This window comes from Saccopteryx leptura, chromosome 7 (genome assembly GCF_036850995.1).
Source record: "Saccopteryx leptura isolate mSacLep1 chromosome 7, mSacLep1_pri_phased_curated, whole genome shotgun sequence".
Taxonomy (NCBI): domain Eukaryota; kingdom Metazoa; phylum Chordata; class Mammalia; order Chiroptera; family Emballonuridae; genus Saccopteryx; species Saccopteryx leptura.
The window spans coordinates 45,414,754-45,431,362 of record NC_089509.1 but is presented as its reverse complement, the minus strand read 5'-3'; the positions used below and the strand labels follow the sequence as shown (position 1 = coordinate 45,431,362).

At 39.2% G+C, this 16,609-nt stretch overlaps 1 protein-coding gene across 3 annotated transcripts in view; it reads left to right on the top strand.

Annotated features, from left to right (window-relative positions):
• Positions 1 to 16,609, top strand: part of PLA2R1 (phospholipase A2 receptor 1) — a 129,081-nt gene that overhangs the window by 31,602 nt on the left and 80,870 nt on the right. For 2 of the 3 annotated variants that reach the window (XM_066345251.1, XM_066345250.1), the window contains exons 5-10: positions 4,153 to 4,266; positions 5,188 to 5,331; positions 7,525 to 7,719; positions 9,082 to 9,239; positions 12,794 to 12,892; positions 16,067 to 16,179. In XM_066345251.1, the coding sequence (XP_066201348.1) occupies positions 4,153 to 4,266; positions 5,188 to 5,331; positions 7,525 to 7,719; positions 9,082 to 9,239; positions 12,794 to 12,892; positions 16,067 to 16,179 (823 nt within the window). The remainder of the gene's footprint in view (positions 1 to 4,152; positions 4,267 to 5,187; positions 5,332 to 7,524; positions 7,720 to 9,081; positions 9,240 to 12,793; positions 12,893 to 16,066; positions 16,180 to 16,609) is intronic. The other variant, XM_066345252.1, reaches the window with a different exon arrangement.

Sequence of the window (16,609 nt, the reverse complement as noted above, 5' to 3'; positions counted from 1 at the left end):
TCCCTCCTGGAGAGGAGAAGCGAAGGCCCCAGCTAGAGGCCCAGAGTTTGCAGTTCAACAAGTGAATCTGAGAGACTGAAATTTTGGTACAAATTCCTGCTCTGCTAGGGATCTTAGTCATTCGATTACTATTGACAAGTAAGTCACTCGTTAAGTAAAATCTTTCCTATCACTCACTGTGTGCCAGGAAATAGTAGGTCTTTTGGTGGGTTCCCAAGAACTTAAAATTTAGTTGAAAAAGCAAAAGCACACACATGGTAACTTAACAGCATAAGAGAATAATATAAGACATCAAAAGAGTGGTGATAACAAACTGTCTTGTGTTTCACCTCTCACCTAAACTCTCCTCTTCTCCTTCGAAGATTAAATGTGTTTGCATGTGTGTGCATACAGCTTTAACAAAATATTTTTAAACATCGGAAAGTGTCACAAAATTAGGCACTTTCATTACAGGTTTCTGACACTTTTTTCAAATTTTATTGCATATGTTTTTTCACATTTTATTTTAGAACAATTTTAAAATTTTATGTATACAGAAAGAAAAACAAGTCACCCATAATTCCACAACCCAGCTAGGAGCATGTTTTTCAGCTAAAACATAAATGCATGCATATATACATAGTATCTTGGAAAAACTGTACTGAATAAAAATAGGAGGCAGCTGTTTCACAGTAGTTAGGAGCAAGGACCAGAGAGCCACCTGTCTGGATTTGAAACCTGCCTCTACCACTTACTAGCAAGGCTACCCAAGCAAGTGACTTAGCCTCTCTGTGCCCCAACTTCCTCCTTCTGTCACATGGAAATAATAAAAATGCCTACCTTTGGCAGGGTGGACTACATGTTATAATGCATGTGAAGTCTTAGAAAAGTGCCTGGTACACACAACAGACATCCAATATGTGTAAACCATTTAACAGCCACGTATGCAGTTTGGTAATACCCTTATTTTTTTATCTTCATATAATGAATATCGGTCCATGTCTATAAATACAGAGATATATAGCTAAGAATAGATATAATTATTTATTTTGTTTTATTTATTTGTTGCTATTATAAACTATCCCTATACATACCTTTGTGCATGGATCTCCAATTATTTCTCTATAAGTTTGTAGAAGTAGATTCACTAGGTGGAAGTAGAAGTATATTTTAAGGCTTTTGAAAGTCTTTAATATCTTCCAGAAAGATGATAGCAAATGCATGAACAGTGCGTGCCTGCTCCTTTGCCCGAAGTCATGCAAAAGTGGAAAACTATCATTGAAACTGATTTGAGTGAATCATATTTCAGAAAAACACCCATTTCCAAAGTCGCTGTTAGCCTATAATGATTTTTATAGAAAATTTTGCATCGCACTTATAAATTACAATTGTTATCTATCTTGACTGCTGGGATGTCTAATAAGAAGGTTTGGACTTACTCATCAAACTTACAAAATAAGATATGTTAGAGATTTTGATTTAAATACCACAATTCTATAATTAGAGTTGGGAGATTATTTAGGAAAACAGAAGTCTGTTTATAAATGGGGAAGCCTGTTCTGATCAAGGTATTTTTTAACAAGAATAGGCTATGGTTTCTTGCTAATCACTGATAAACATTGACTATGGTATAAGTTTGCCTGGAAACTTATCTAAGCTGCCACAAATGCCAAGAAATATCCAAAAAAAAAATTAGGTTTGATTTTGTTATTATAGAATTATAAGCCAATTTAGTTTTAAAGTAAAATAGATTGTTTTTGGTATCTTTAAACAGAGATTATAAATTGCACAATGATTTTTTTATGTGTATTGTTAAAAACAGTTACACAGAAGGTATTCAAAATAACACTAAGAATAATATTTAACTATTTTAAGCAAATTATTTGAAAATATCATTTGGCACTTACCCACATAGGAAATGTGAAAATGTCTCCATCTTGTCAATCCATCTTCCATTCCACCTCCTGTCATCAGGATATGATTTAATCAAGTGATGCCATTGGAAGGACTAATCTAATCGACATTAGGAAGAGGCTCCATGTTAATGCCACAGGAATTTGGAAGGGCAGTGCCCATATATGTCATGCTGGTTTTTTTAGTGATTTTGGGGCTCTCAAAATTATGAAGTACCTTTTTCTCTTTTCTTATTGTGTTAGATTCTTCCCATTGTTCACTATTGTATTGAAATGTCTAATCACAAAGGATGCTGCAGCCTGGTTAAGCGAATACACTGACCTCTATCACCTGGGTGACCATTCAGTGGACATCCAAACTGAGACTCTTTTGAGAGTTAAAGCAACTGCGATTCATAATTATTCTGGAACTACCAAGATAAACCGTGACTTTTCCCAGCAAACCGGGATATATAGTTACTCTATTTATAATTCTTATCTTCAAGGTCCCAGTCTCAGGTGCGGCCCCTGCATCTAGCACAAAATAAATTGGGTTCTGAAGCAGGTGAACCAGAAGAGAACAATGCCCTCCCTTATAGATGAAAAGATTAAATGAGTAAAGAGTGTCAAATATATGGTGATGGATGGAAACTAGATGTTTGGTGGTGAGCATGCACTAACATGTATAATGTTATACTCCTAAAATATATATACTGTATTAACCAGCATTACCTAAATAAATACATAAGCTTAAATGGCAATATTTGAAAGTGTCACAAAATTAGTCACTTTCACTTAAAGTTTCTGACACTCCCCCCCACACCCCAAATTTTATAGAGTAAGTAGTACATGTTTATTCTAGAATAATTTTTTAAAATTCAGATATACAAAAAGAAAAATAGCCTGACCAGGTGGTGACACAGTGGATAGAGCTTTGGACTGGGATGTGGAAAACCCATGTTTGAGACCCTGAGGTTGCCAGCTTGAGCGCAGACTCATCTGGTTTGAGCAAAAGTTTGCCAGCTTGGGCCCAAGGTCGCTAGCTCGAGCAAGGGGTTGCTCGGTCTGCTGAAGGCCCATGGTCAGGGCACATATGAGAAAGCAATCAATGAACAACCAAGGTGTCACAATGCGCAATGAAAAACTAATGATTGATGCTTCTCATCTCTCTGTTCCTGTCTGTCTGTCTGTCCCTGTCTATCCCTCACTCTGACTCTCTCTGTCTCTGTAAAAAATAAAAAATAAAAAAATAAAGTTTTCCTTAATTTTACAGTTTTGATAACCATATTTCTCTGCATAAGCATGTCAATGCACATGTTTGTACATAATATTTGTACATCTTCAACCAAGATGGCGTTGAACTAAAACATGGGGAGCTGTGGTTAGGGGTAGGAACCACAGAGCCAAATGAAGTCTGTACATTGTGCATGGCCCTTAAATGCCAGCCTGCTGTGGATCCCGCTGGGGCCTCTGGTCACATGGATCCAAACTCCTCAGCTGGAGTCCTGAGTCTCCAAGCTGAAGTCACCAGTCACATGTAGTGAGAAAAGAAAGGCTTTGTGGGAATGGCCCCAGACGAGTCCTCCTCCACCCTCCAGAACCCTGAAGTGCATGAGTGCACACAAGTCAGCTGTTTTCAAACTTGTAACCATGCCTTCTTGGGTGGATTGACAAGCAGAGGCAGCATTTCTAGGTGCTTAAATACTTCACAGCTGCCGTAAGTGAGCCTGTAGGCAACTGCAACTGCTGTGTTTCTTCAGAAAGAGGCGAGGCTGGCTCTTGACTCTGAAGCACCAGGGTGGGGTGAGTAGCACTTTAAACCCTTCTTTGTAATTGGCTGGAGTGACCATATTTCCCATGTATAAGACGCACCCATTTTTGAAAAATTTGGGGTCTAAAAATTGGGTGCGTCTTAGACAGTGGTGGTAGGGGTTTTTCTACTTGCATTTCCCACTTTTTTGCGCTTGTTTTTGTGCTCATTGTTGAAGACAGTGATTTGTCACCAGACACAGATGAGGACAAGCTAATGGATGGGAGTTTTGACGGTGATAAGGAGTTGTATGAATTTTATGATGAATAAAACTTGAGTTCAATCACTTTATGTAATACATCTTTTTTCAAATTTCAGGCCCCAAAATTAAGGTGTGTCTTATACATGGGAGTGTCTTATACACGGGGAAATACGGTAATTGATGACTCTGCTCCAGGAATAGGAAAACGAAAAAGAAGTGAAACATTGATTTATTTATTTTTTTACACTCCATACTTCCCTTCATTTCAGAGCACTTAGGCAGTGACGCAGGGGAAGTGTGGATGGGTCTGAACCAGCTGGATGAAAGTGCTGGCTGGCAGTGGTCGGATAGGACGCCACTCCACTATCTGAACTGGAGCCCAGGTACCTGCAGCATTTTGTTTACCTTCAACAGGTGGCATCATCCTACAGACTGAAATGGCAGTAGTTTCCACATACACACAAGGCGTACTATTTTGAAAGTGGCTTACAAAAAAAATATTAAGCCTGACAATCTCTATAAGGCTTTTCCAGACAAGAAAATGAACGCCAAGAAGGTAAGCTATGTATTTAATCAAGGTTGCAGGAGGATTTAGGTCAGAGCACAGATTAAATTCAGCTGTTTTAAAAATAGCCACAAATAACAAAAATATTTCTCTACTTAGAAGCAATAAAATCAGCTGTTGCCAACTTTGAGCAATCACTTCATTGTCATGCCTGTATTTCAACTGCAAAGTCATAAATAGAACATCTTTTCTTTCTTTCTTTTATTTACTGAGAGAAGGGGAGGCAGAGAAACAGACTCCTGCATGCACCCCGACCGAACAGGATCCAGTCAGCACGCCCACTAGGGGAGCCGTTGTAACCTGAGCCATTTCTTAGTGCCTGAGTCAGAGGCCATGGAGCCATCCTCAGTGCCCAGGACCAATTCACTCCAATAGAGCCATGTCTGCAGGAGAGGAGGAGGAGGAGGAGGAGGAGGAGGAGGAGGAGAGAGAGAGAGAAAGAGAGAAAGAGAGAGAGAGAGAGAGAGAGAGAAGTGAGAGGGAGAGGTGGAGAAGTAGATGGTCGCTTCTCCTGTGTGCCCTGGCCAGGAATTGAACCCGGGACTTCCACATACTGGGACAATGCTCTACCACTGAGCCAACTGGCCAGGGCCTAAGTATAACATCTTAAAGGATTTACTGTGTATGCCAAAGAGAATCAAAGGGTTGTCTCCTTGATGCTAAAACTACAATTTCAATATATATTTAAAGAACTGCTTTTGTTTCTAACTTCAAACACAAACACACACTTTATTTTCAGAAATAAATTTTGAGCCATTTGTTGAATATCACTGTGGAACATTTAATTCATTTATGCCAAATGCCTGGAGAAGTCGGGACTGTGAAGTCACCTTCCCTTATGTATGTAAAAAATACCTAAACCACACTAATCATGAAGTAGTCGGTAAGTGTTTTCATCTTAAGTAGTTCCTATTAATTGTTACTTGTCCTTTCAAGATATCCTAAGTCTTCTACTTTTGCTAATAATTTATAATTTAAACTCAGCTAAGGCTAGTTTTGTATTTCGAGGAATAAAAATGTGTAACAAGATAATATCTTTTAACCTAAAGGCACCATGAATTTAACAAACGCATTTAAGTTTTTTTTAAAAAATTGAAGCAAAGTAGTAACTTAAACATATGAAAACATTTTCTACCTCTCTTTTGAAAAAATTTGCATTCTTAGTCATTCTGCATAAGAAAAACAAAATATAACCCTAGCCAGTGGCACAGTGGACAGAGTGTCTCCAGGCACCCAGGAACACCAAGGGTGCTGGCCTGACCCCAGGGCTACCAGCTACATCCTGAGGGTGCGGGCTCTACCCTCAAGGTTACCCATTTGAGTCCCAGTCAGGGCACATATGAGAAGCAATCAATGGCCCACCTAGGTGGAATGAATTGATGCTTCTCTTTCTCTCTCTCTCTCTCTCTCTCTCTCTCTCTCTCTCTCTCTCCCCCCTTTCTTTTCTCTCTCTTTCTTTCCCCTTTTCTCTCTCTCAAAAAATAAAAAAGTTTATTATCTCTTTTTAGTTTCTATGGGAATTAACATCTTAACTAGAAAAGAAGAGATAAAACACAACCATAATTAAAAGAATCATTACCAGCATGATTAGAAACAACTTTAGATTTAGAATAATAAGCTGACTTATCATTTAAAAATATTATTCCTCACAACTAGGCTTTAACATTTTTCTTTTCCTTTAAGTAGCTAAGCCTAAGGGTATTTATTGTAGAACATGGGGCTTGGGTAGAATAAGCATCTTTCCATTTTCTTCATGTAGAGATTTTTTCATTATTTCAGTAATGTGCTGAAATTGCTACCGGTGTGATTGCTCTTACCCTCTTTCTCTTCCTATCATTTTCCTTTCTCCCTTTCTTCCTTCTTCACATTCCCTTTCTTATGCTATCTTGCACTCCCTCCTCCCACCCTTCTCTTCTTCTGTTTTCTTTACTCTCCTGATCTGCTAACTGAAGACAGAGACCAAAAATGAGGGCAGTTAAGGTACATTTGTTTGGATTAGTTGCTGTTGCTTCAAGTTCAACAAATCCTTTTGATGATCTAATCCAGTATTTTCAAACTGTGTTTCCAGGATGCCCAGGTTCCTTTCTTGACTCTTCCTTTGCTTGAATCAGAGAAGTTCCTGTTTCGTCTTTTTACCTTACCTTTAGAGTGAAGTTTAAGGTCCCATTTTTAAGAGGGGCTCTGTGACTCATTTTTTAGGTTGAAAACCACTTGGGTAGATGATATATAAACGTTCTGCATTCTTCAGCTGTGACGCTAATTGTTGTTAGAGTCCTAGAAGCAATTTTAAAAGAATGTGTTGTTTCCCAAAGAGTGGTAGAATTGTAAATAACTAAATTTGTGCCTAAGGAAGGCACGCAGTTGTGGTTAGTAAAATAAAGTAAAAATACTATCACCAGGTTGGGGGTAAGGTCCAGGAAGAAGAGAGCCAAAACTTGGCATGCACACCACTACCTTCCCCTCCAATCTCAAAGCATCATGGTGCAATTTTCCTTTAAATCAAACCCAGAGTTCATACGAATCCAGAGGCACAGCACAGGCACGAAGACTCAGATGAACGCTATTTGTCATCTCTCTCGAGAGGAAGTGGCCAGAATTTTAGACTCTTTTCAGCTGAGGATAAATATCTACTCCTACCTACATACCGTACATAAAATATCATTTGAATTGTGATCCATAATACTCCTTTTTGAGTGTGAAAAGATATTAAAAATGGCAAACTCTAACTGGTAAATTTTATATCTAGTTCTGACTCTCAGCTTTGGATATGAGACTTTTACCAAGTCCCCTCACGTCTTTGTACCTTAGATATCTCGTTTGGAAAATGAAGCACTGAGAGCCATTAGATCCTAGATCTTGATCTGGACCAGAGATTGAATCCTTCTCTACTCGGAAGACCTAGAATCCTACAATTTATATGTTATTGTTTCCGATGTTTTCTATTTTTCAAATTTTTAAAGTAATAGATGGCATTATTTATATTTATTTTTATATTAAGAGTAATATTTATATTAAGAGTAATGAGTAATGTTTTTTCATTGTGGAAAATGACATTGTTTGTTGATGGTTTTAAAAGAAAAAGATGCTTGGAAATACTATGCCACCTACTGTGAGCCTGGCTGGAATGCCCACAGTCAGAACTGCTATAAACTCCAGAAGGAAGGGAAGACCTGGGAGGAGGCTCTGCATTCTTGCCAGTCTGATAACAGTACGCTAATAAGCATAGCTTCGTTAGCAGATGTGGAGTTTCTTGTAACCCTCCTTGGAGATGGTGAGTGCCAAATGTCTTTCATTTAAGAGGTATGAAATGTAATACAGTAACAGTCTTTATTAGTGGAGTAGAAAAGAAATTAAGCTACTACAGGTATATTTAAAGGTGATTAGTTATGACACATACGTATATCTGAAGTTTCTAAATAATACCCAGAAGTGTAAATTTATTGGATTTTTTTAAAGTTCATGCTCAGAAACTTTGTAACAGCTCATATACCAGATGTATTAGATGTTTTTATATTTTTTTAAAAGGGCAAATGTCATTTCCTGAAACTTCACATAAAAACACCTAAACCTGTAATTTAGCGATATGATCACTAGACGGCAGTAATGTGTGTGGTCATGTAATCTAAGCAATAAAGGGGATTGCTTAGACAAACATACTGCTCACAAATATTAGGGAATATTTCAAAATGAATATGAAGCTCTAAGATATCCCCTAATTAATGTGAGCAGTATAACTGGATTTAAATAACTTTAGCCAGTGAAAATAGGTAATTTATTTGGTGCAGTTTTTAAATTGTGTGACATGTTCAGGAGTTCCAACTTTCTAGGCTTCCACCCGCTGTAGCTCATCAGAGCAGGTCTGCCTCTACCTAAGACCTAGATTTAGTATAGAAGTCTGCCAGGAAATACTGAAACCAGTGACTGAGAGTAAAAATTTTAAATTAAAAAAAAAAATCTCCAGGTTCTATTCTGATGATCTTTTAAAGTTAGGCTTTAGTTTAGAATGAAAACAGACCTGTCTTTGCCATTATTCCCATTTTGAAATGAAAAGAATCCTGTGACTGCCTCTATCTCAGCAGGGCCCCTTGGACATCTCTCTCAGCCATGTGAGGTCTCTTCACCCTTCCTGGGCTGTCTAACTTTATTTATATATCAGGCAACACCATTCCTCCCATTTCCGTGCCTTTAACACTTTCTGCTCCTTTTTCCCACAGGTGGGGAAGAAGCAAGAAATAAATCATAAAGCTAGACTATTGTTAAAAGTTATTTTGTGTGTGTGCCCTTTTCCTTATCCAATAGACCTTCCTAATTTTCCTTTCTCTAGGCAGAAATAAAAACAGACCTTTTAGATTTACTTTCCATCCAGTAGCAGGAAGGGGACGGCCAGCCACCTGACTTGCTCTGGAGCATGGTCCTGGCATTGGCTTTCGCCCCACTCTGCCTCACGTATCAGGCCTGTGGCAAGCAGATCTGGTACAGTGTAGGGCGAAGGTTCGAGTGGGTATTTTAACCAAGATTTAAATGGGTCCCATCACATAAAGAAATCACTTGTAAAGTAGTGTGTTTTGGAATAGCAATATCTCCATTGCATGTAATAGGATTCCTGTAAGTAATTTATATTTATCTCTTACAGAAAATGCATCAGAAACATGGACTGGTTTGAGCAGCAGTAAAATTCCAGTTTCCTTCGAATGGTCTAGTGGCTCCTCAGTCACCTTTACTAATTGGCATACCCTTGAGCCCCACATTTTTCCGAGTAGAAGCCAGCTGTGTGTCTCAGCAGAGCAATCTGTAAGTTTATTTGTTTGGTTAGTGCTCACTTTGCTGGACTTGTATTGAGGGCTGCCTGTACCAGGACTTGGGCTGTGGCAGAGGCCAAGACAGGCCCAGCCCTTGTGGGACTTCCTTGCGAGGCAGTACCCATAGAGAAAAATGAGGTAAGTCTAGTTGTCATGATAGCTCTGAGGAATAGGTGACATGATGGTTGGGGCAGTGACTTCAGATAAGACAGTCAGTCAGGGAAGACTCCTGAAGAGATGACATTTAAGATGGAACTTAAAGAACAACAATAACAACAAAAACCTCTTAAAGAGCAGGGAAAAGAACATTTGCTAGTGCAAAAGCCCGAAGGCAGACCAGGGCTTGCCATGTGTGATAATCAAAGGAAGACCAGTGTGGTGAGAAGTTGTGAATGGGGAGGGGTGGCAGGAGATGGAAGAGGAGCATTGCAAACCTGTGAGGCTTATGGGTCCAATGTGGGACCCACTGTCCAGCTTCAGGAAGGAATGACATGGTCTGGTTGACATTTTTAGCCGTAACTATGGCTGCTGCATAAAGAACAGATTGGAAAGGGATGCAGTGGAAACAGAGAAGCCAGCTCAGAGGTCCCTCCAGCGGTTGAACTAGTGCAGTGAATGTGGAGACAAGCAGACAGATGCAAGGATCCTCTGAGAGACGGGAAGTATTGCTAAATGAGGTGTGAGGGTGAGAGAGAGGCAGGGCGGTAGCTTGAGCAACCACTGTGTTGGTGGATGGTGGTGCCATTGTCTACGATGGTGAGAACAAGGAGAGCAAATGAGGTGCTGAGAGATTTCTCTGGAGAATGATGGTTTTTTAAGCTCCATTAGCTCCTTAACATAAAAAGCTTTCAACTGGGTGTGCAAACTCTGAAAACTGTGAAAAAGTGGAAAATCACACTCTTTCTCTCACATGAATGTAATGGTCCTGGTGGCCTTAATGTCACTGATCCCTATTTTCTAGTCTCTCATTTACCTAAAATATCTGGTTGTCAGAATTGTCTCATCCCCAGCCATTTAAACATTTATTATATGTTTAGAATAGACTTACTCTCTTTGATCAGCCAGCTGGCGGGGTTTCAGGTTATTGGGATTTGGAGAGCGCCCTTACTCTCAAACCATGGGGCTACCATAACAAGTTCCTCCTAAAAGCAGTTTATTAATATTCCTTAAATAACTTGACAAAGTGACGGTGCCAACCGAATACGGAAAATTTCTAAGCACTTACTCATATGACGTGTCCTACTGTTTTATCTTTTAAGAATGTCACGGATATATGCGGTTCCAGTTCCAGCTGGTAAGGCAGTGTCTCAGAGTCACAAGTGAGGAGGGACAGACAATGACCTTTCTAAATGTTTGTCTTGGGTCTAACTCTGCTGAAAGCCACCACAATTGATTCTACAATATTTGCTGCATTGTTGGTTCATTAGTTTTGATAGAATAGTGATGACCTTCATTTCCTACTAGCATTCTCATGTTTTATTTGACAAACATGTGTATTTTGCTTGGCATGTTCACAGAACAGGAGCTAATATTTGGACAGAGAAAGTATTTTTAAGAGAGGAAAGATAGGTATTAACATCACTGGCTGTGCTAGGACAGTGCTGCTGTGTGATATTTTGTGGCCCCTTTGTGTCAGCTCAGCAGCTCCTTAAACAGTAGATGCATAAAAAGTAACATTTATTCCCTTGAAATAGGACTCAAATAAATATAGTTATTATAATTAGCAAGTTATTTAAGCATGGTTGAAGCCTAAATTTGAATATGAGAACCAAGGAAACTATTCATTCATCCATCCATCCATCTAAATTTTTTTTTTTTTTGTATTTTTCTGCAGCTGGAAACGGGGAGAGACAGTCAGACTCCTGCATGCGCCCAACCGGGATCCACCTGGCACGCCCACCAGGGGCAATGCTCTGCCCCTCCGGGGCATCGCTCTGCCGCGACCAGAGCCACTCTAGCGCCTGGGGCAGAGGCCAAGGAGCCATCCCCAGCGCCCGGGCCATCTTTGCTCCAATGGAGCCTTGGCTGTGGGAGGGGAAGAGAGAGACAGAGAGGAAGGGGGGGATGGAGAAGCAAATGGGCGCCTCTCCTATGTGCCCTGGCCAGGAATCGAACCCAGGTCCCCCGCACGCCAGGTCGACGCTCTACCGCTGAGCCAACCGGCCAGGGCCCATCTAATAGTTATTAAGCAACTACACTGCGCCTTACACTCCCCCGTAACTGAAGATCCAGGGGGGAGGGCTACCAGGCTGCTCCTGCAGGGACCGTGTCAGCCTCCTACATAGTATGTTTCTTAAGGCATGGAAGGGCTCTATATTCCCCTAAAGCACTGCATGCCTGAGATACCACCTAAAATTTGAATTGTGTGGTTTTAGCCTAACAGTCTGATTTGTCTTAAAACAAAAAATTCTCTGGAAAGGAAGATAAAATCCTAATCTATTAGCAGCTGTACTGCCTTCCCACTTAGAAGTGGTTAAAGAGAGGGAACAGCATTCTCACAGGGTCCGCAGAATGGCTTCCTCCGAGAGGTTGGCCCCAGACCAGCATCAACATCACCTGAAAATTTGTGAGAAAGTGAATCCTTGGGGCCCGCCTGACTTACTGAATAAGACACTGATTATGGTGCTCAGTCATCGGTGTGTTAGTAACCGTCCAAGTAATTCCAGTGCACACTAAAAATTGAGCATGACTGCTTTGACCCATCTTTTAAAAAGAAAAATTGAGAACAGCTTTAATGTAAAGCCAGGGAAGCCTGGTACTAAACCTTAGCTTCTTCAGTTTTTACTGACTGCAGGTCCTTCTGCAAAGTATTAAACCTAATCCTTGAAATGGGAGTAATAATGCATACCTCACAGGAACGTTGAGATAATATATGAAAGTCACTCAACATTAAGCCCGGCGCACTTCAAGAAATATGTGTTGCTGCTCCCCCCTGTCCACCGATCCAGGATGCATGTCTTACAATTGTTTTTTGTTGTTGTTGTTTTTTGTTTTTTTGTGGGTTTTTTTACAGGGACAGAGAGAGAGTCAGAGAGAGGGATAGACAGTGACAGACAGACAGAAACAGAGAGAGATGAGAAGTGTCGATCATCAGTTTTTTGTTGCGAGACCTTAGTTGTTCATTGATTGCTTTCTCATACATGCCTTGACAGCGGGCCTTCAGCAGACAGAGTAACCCACTTGCTCGAGCCAGTGACCTTGGGTCCAAGCTGGTGAGCTTTTGCTCAAACCAGATGAGCCTGTGCTCAAGCTGGCGACCTCGGGGTCTTGAACCTGGGTCCTCGGCAACCCAGTCCGACTCTCTATCCACTGCGCCACTGCCTGATCAGGCTGTCTTACAATTGTTTATATGCCGGAGAGAGGACAGAGCCTCCCACTCACATGTAGAGTGAGAAGCAACCCTTTTTAATGACAACACATGGTTCTAATACCTTACCCCATCCTGAAACACTTATTATTGCTATGTTTTTATTCAAAATAATTGATGTTGCCTATCAGCATCAGTAATGGATGTATTCATTCATCTTGTTACACTTTTCCCCTTAGGAGGGACACTGGAAAGTTAAGAATTGTGAAGAAACACTTTCTTACATCTGTAAGAAAGCAGGCCGTGTCCTTTCTGACACTGGATCAGGCTGTCAAGAGGTAAGTGCCATTAACATTGTGACTTAAGTGCAGGGACCTCATAACTAGAATAATTTATTCTGCATCAACTTAAAGTGAACCTCTTTCCCTCTCTCTCCTGCCTTTGCTCCCTCTTCCCTCCTTTCCCTCCCCCTTCTGTCCTTCTCTCGTCTTTTTTCTGAGTGAGGGCTAGTTCTAACAAACCAGCTGTCAGCTAGAGTCATACGAAGGGTTTACAGCTCTGTCGGGATTTCCTTGCCATCCTCTTCAACCCAAGACTACTTTTCTTTTTAGGTAAAAAAAAAAATGTAAATGATACTATTATACCATCTGTACAAATGCTGACTGTCATGCGATGCCCCCTCTCACTGGGGTTTCCGCAGCCTCCAGTGGGAGGGCAGAGTGAGAGCAGAGCCTTCCTCTCACTGAGAAAGCCCACTTCTGCATCCAAACTCTTGCTTTCCTGTTCAATTTTCTTAAATATCTGACTATAGACAATAATGGAGAAAAGTGCATGTTCACAATATATTTATTATTTTGGAAAAGGATAATAAAAATAGTTTAACATTTTAAGTAATAAAGCATTTTCAGTACTTTAAGTAATAAAAAGACATTTAATGCTTTGATTTAAACTTACAAAGTTGAAAATTATGTATTAAATTTCTTAAAATACATTTAATATCCTGCAGTAAAGTTACTCCCACAAAAATCTACCTATCAGTGTGCTCAGCACATGCTCTTTCTCTCTTTCTCTCTCTCTTTCTCTCTCTCTCTCTCTCTCTCTCTCACACACACACACACACACACACACACACACACACTAAAGAATTTGAATTTAAGTATTGGATATTTTTAGATTGTGTGAACACCAAAATTTTCCCAAACTGGGTTTTTATGCAGTCTTACTTGAATTGTTTTCTTTCCTAATCTAATTATTTATGTCTCAATTAAACAATAATCCATCTCGCCAGAAACTGTACTTTATAGTTTATGTATTAATCAATGTGTAAACATATGAATCTTTATACTCTAGCTGAACAATACACATGCCATAGTTGACCTGATACTGATCATTTATCTAATGATTATAATTCCTGAATTAGTTATAACAGATCAATAATCTAATCTCTAAACAAAAATATCGGGGGAAAAATGTGTCCCACTCTGTTTCTTAAGGCAACTCAGCATGTTTTGTGTTGAAAGGGCAACTGACCTCTTACCCAGCAGAAATAGAGCTGACGTTCTATTCAAACTTTGTACACTGTTTCCCTTTTCTGGCCAGCATGACTAGTATTTAAAGATTCTGAGTTCAGACCTCGTACTCTAACTTTATGCCAAAATTTTCATTAACTTCTTTATGCATCATTCAGTCTATGAGTATGGTCTCAAAAGGATCCTTTCTTTTAGCCAATTGTTTCAATGTAATTAAACAGTTTGCACATAAAAATTAATTTGTAAAATAAATCTTGATCATTTCAAAGCAAAGAAAGATTTATTTTTCCTTCTGAGTCTCTTTTTTGGGGATTGTACAATATGAGCAATTGTTTCAGTATTGTCATCATCATCATTTCATTTCAAATGAACTATCACCTCATGTACAAAGGATGTACATGGATACAATCAATTATTGTTTCTACGTTCATCATAAGTACAAAGGCTTATAGTAAAGAGCCTTCGTTTTTCTGGTTATTACTATGCCACGTTTTTTGAGTCTGTTCAGTTCTTGGATTTTGTTTTGTTTTGTTTTGCTAAGCAGCCTGTGATCTAAAAAGTACTAATGAAGAAAGAATACTCTGTCAGAAATGTCAAATTGTCAGACTTCCTCCACCTGTCCTTCCAAATACAAAAGCATCTACTCCCCTGCCCTGTCTGGAGTGACCAGCCGGGGGCTCTGGTGGGAGCTGTCAGTCACTCCTGCAGACAAGGCTGGGGCATCGTTACCGGAGTGACTTGACAGCACATCCTGCTGGCTGGATGTGGAACTCCTGCAACTCACATTCATTTAACAATGTTTTGAACTAAAATAGCTGATTTCTAAAATAAGGTTTTATTTAATTTACCGCAAGACTGAGAATATAACAGAAATCATTTTATAGCTGATCAAATTCTGGCAAGCGTTGGCGTGGCACAAAATGAAGTGTATTTTAAAACTGGCAAATGTGTAAAAATAGATATAAGGGATGTAGTTTTATAATGTTGAAAGAAAAAGAACTAAAATAACTCAGTTGAAATATAGAAAACTAGTGAATGTGTCTTACCACAGGATTTTAAAGACTAGATCACCCTTCATTGCTACCAGGGCTCAGCCACGGACCACACATTTGTCGTTTTTGCCTGCCAAAGCTTGCTTTCTCTCTCTGTAAAAGGCTAGCTGATTACTTTAGGAATAATCTTTACCCAAAATATATATACTCTGGCCAGTGTCTATCTGGATGCATTAGGACCAGCCAAAGTCATCTTAGGTTGCACCACAGTTGGGTTCCTCACCTCATCCACCAGTCTGTGACTTTATCCAAGTCCCTAACCTCAGTGAGTCTCAGTGGGAAAATATGAAATAAGCACTATGAAAGAAAGTTGGAAAAATACACCCTGTGATCTAAAAACATGTATCCTTTTTGTATTTATTGAGTCCCAGTCTCCATTCAGAGGTCTCTGCTTGTATTGTCTCCTTTGATTTTCACAACAGCCCCATGAATACTTTTATCACCCAGTTTTACAGAGGAGAAAACTAAGACATGGGGAGGGTCAATAAGGGCCCATGGGGTGGAGCCGAGATTCAAACCCATGCATTCTGTCTTCAAAGGCAACGCTCTTCATTCCCACCAGCCTGTAGGAACCATTTATATGGAATTCTGTAAGTTTGAAGTGTATGTGTGCATGCTGTGCGTGTGTGTGTGCGAAAAAGAGAAAGATCTTGAGAAAGTGCCCCTTTATCTTCATTTGATTTTAAGGTTTTAGATTTTAAGCTAATTAAAACTTTTAGGTTTTAAGAATTAAATTAATCTAGAAGTGGCTGTAGCTTACTAACATTACTAGATAGAATAAATACAAAGATATTAAGGCAAAATTTAAGTTTTGAGATTTGATTGGTTAGAGAAGAAAGTAAGGTAAGTAGTAAATGAGAATATAGAAAAAGGATTTTTTCTATTTAACTAAATCAGATTATGTCCTTCATTTTTCTTTTTCTTTTTTAAGGGATGGGAGAGACATGGTGGGTTCTGTTACAAGATTGACACAGTCCTTCGAAACTTTGACCATGCTTCCAGCGGTTATCACTGTCCTCCTGGGCTTGTAACCATTACAAGCAGGTAAAATAAATTTTTTTTATCAGAAACATGACTGTCTTTTGACATGATGGCTCTTAGAATGATAAAATCTAGCCACAATCAGTAACTCATCAAATTCTAAAGTGTACTATACATTAGAGTATTAAATTATTGATTGAGGTGAATTTAAATCATATGGTATTATTACTAAATTGATTTTTGAATAACATAGTAAAAGTTAAGGTGACTTTTACTTTCCATAGAGATTTATTAATTATATAATTTTGCTAATATATTCTGTTGTATTTAGATTTTTATCTAAGTGATCGAAATAGAAAAGAAATATGTTATTTAACATTAACTTTTTAAAATTTAATGTAGGTGAGTCACGTTGTGTTCTTTTTTTATATAACAAAAGTAAGTGTATCTAAACTGTGGAGGTTTCAAATATTCAAATACTTCTCCTTTGCTT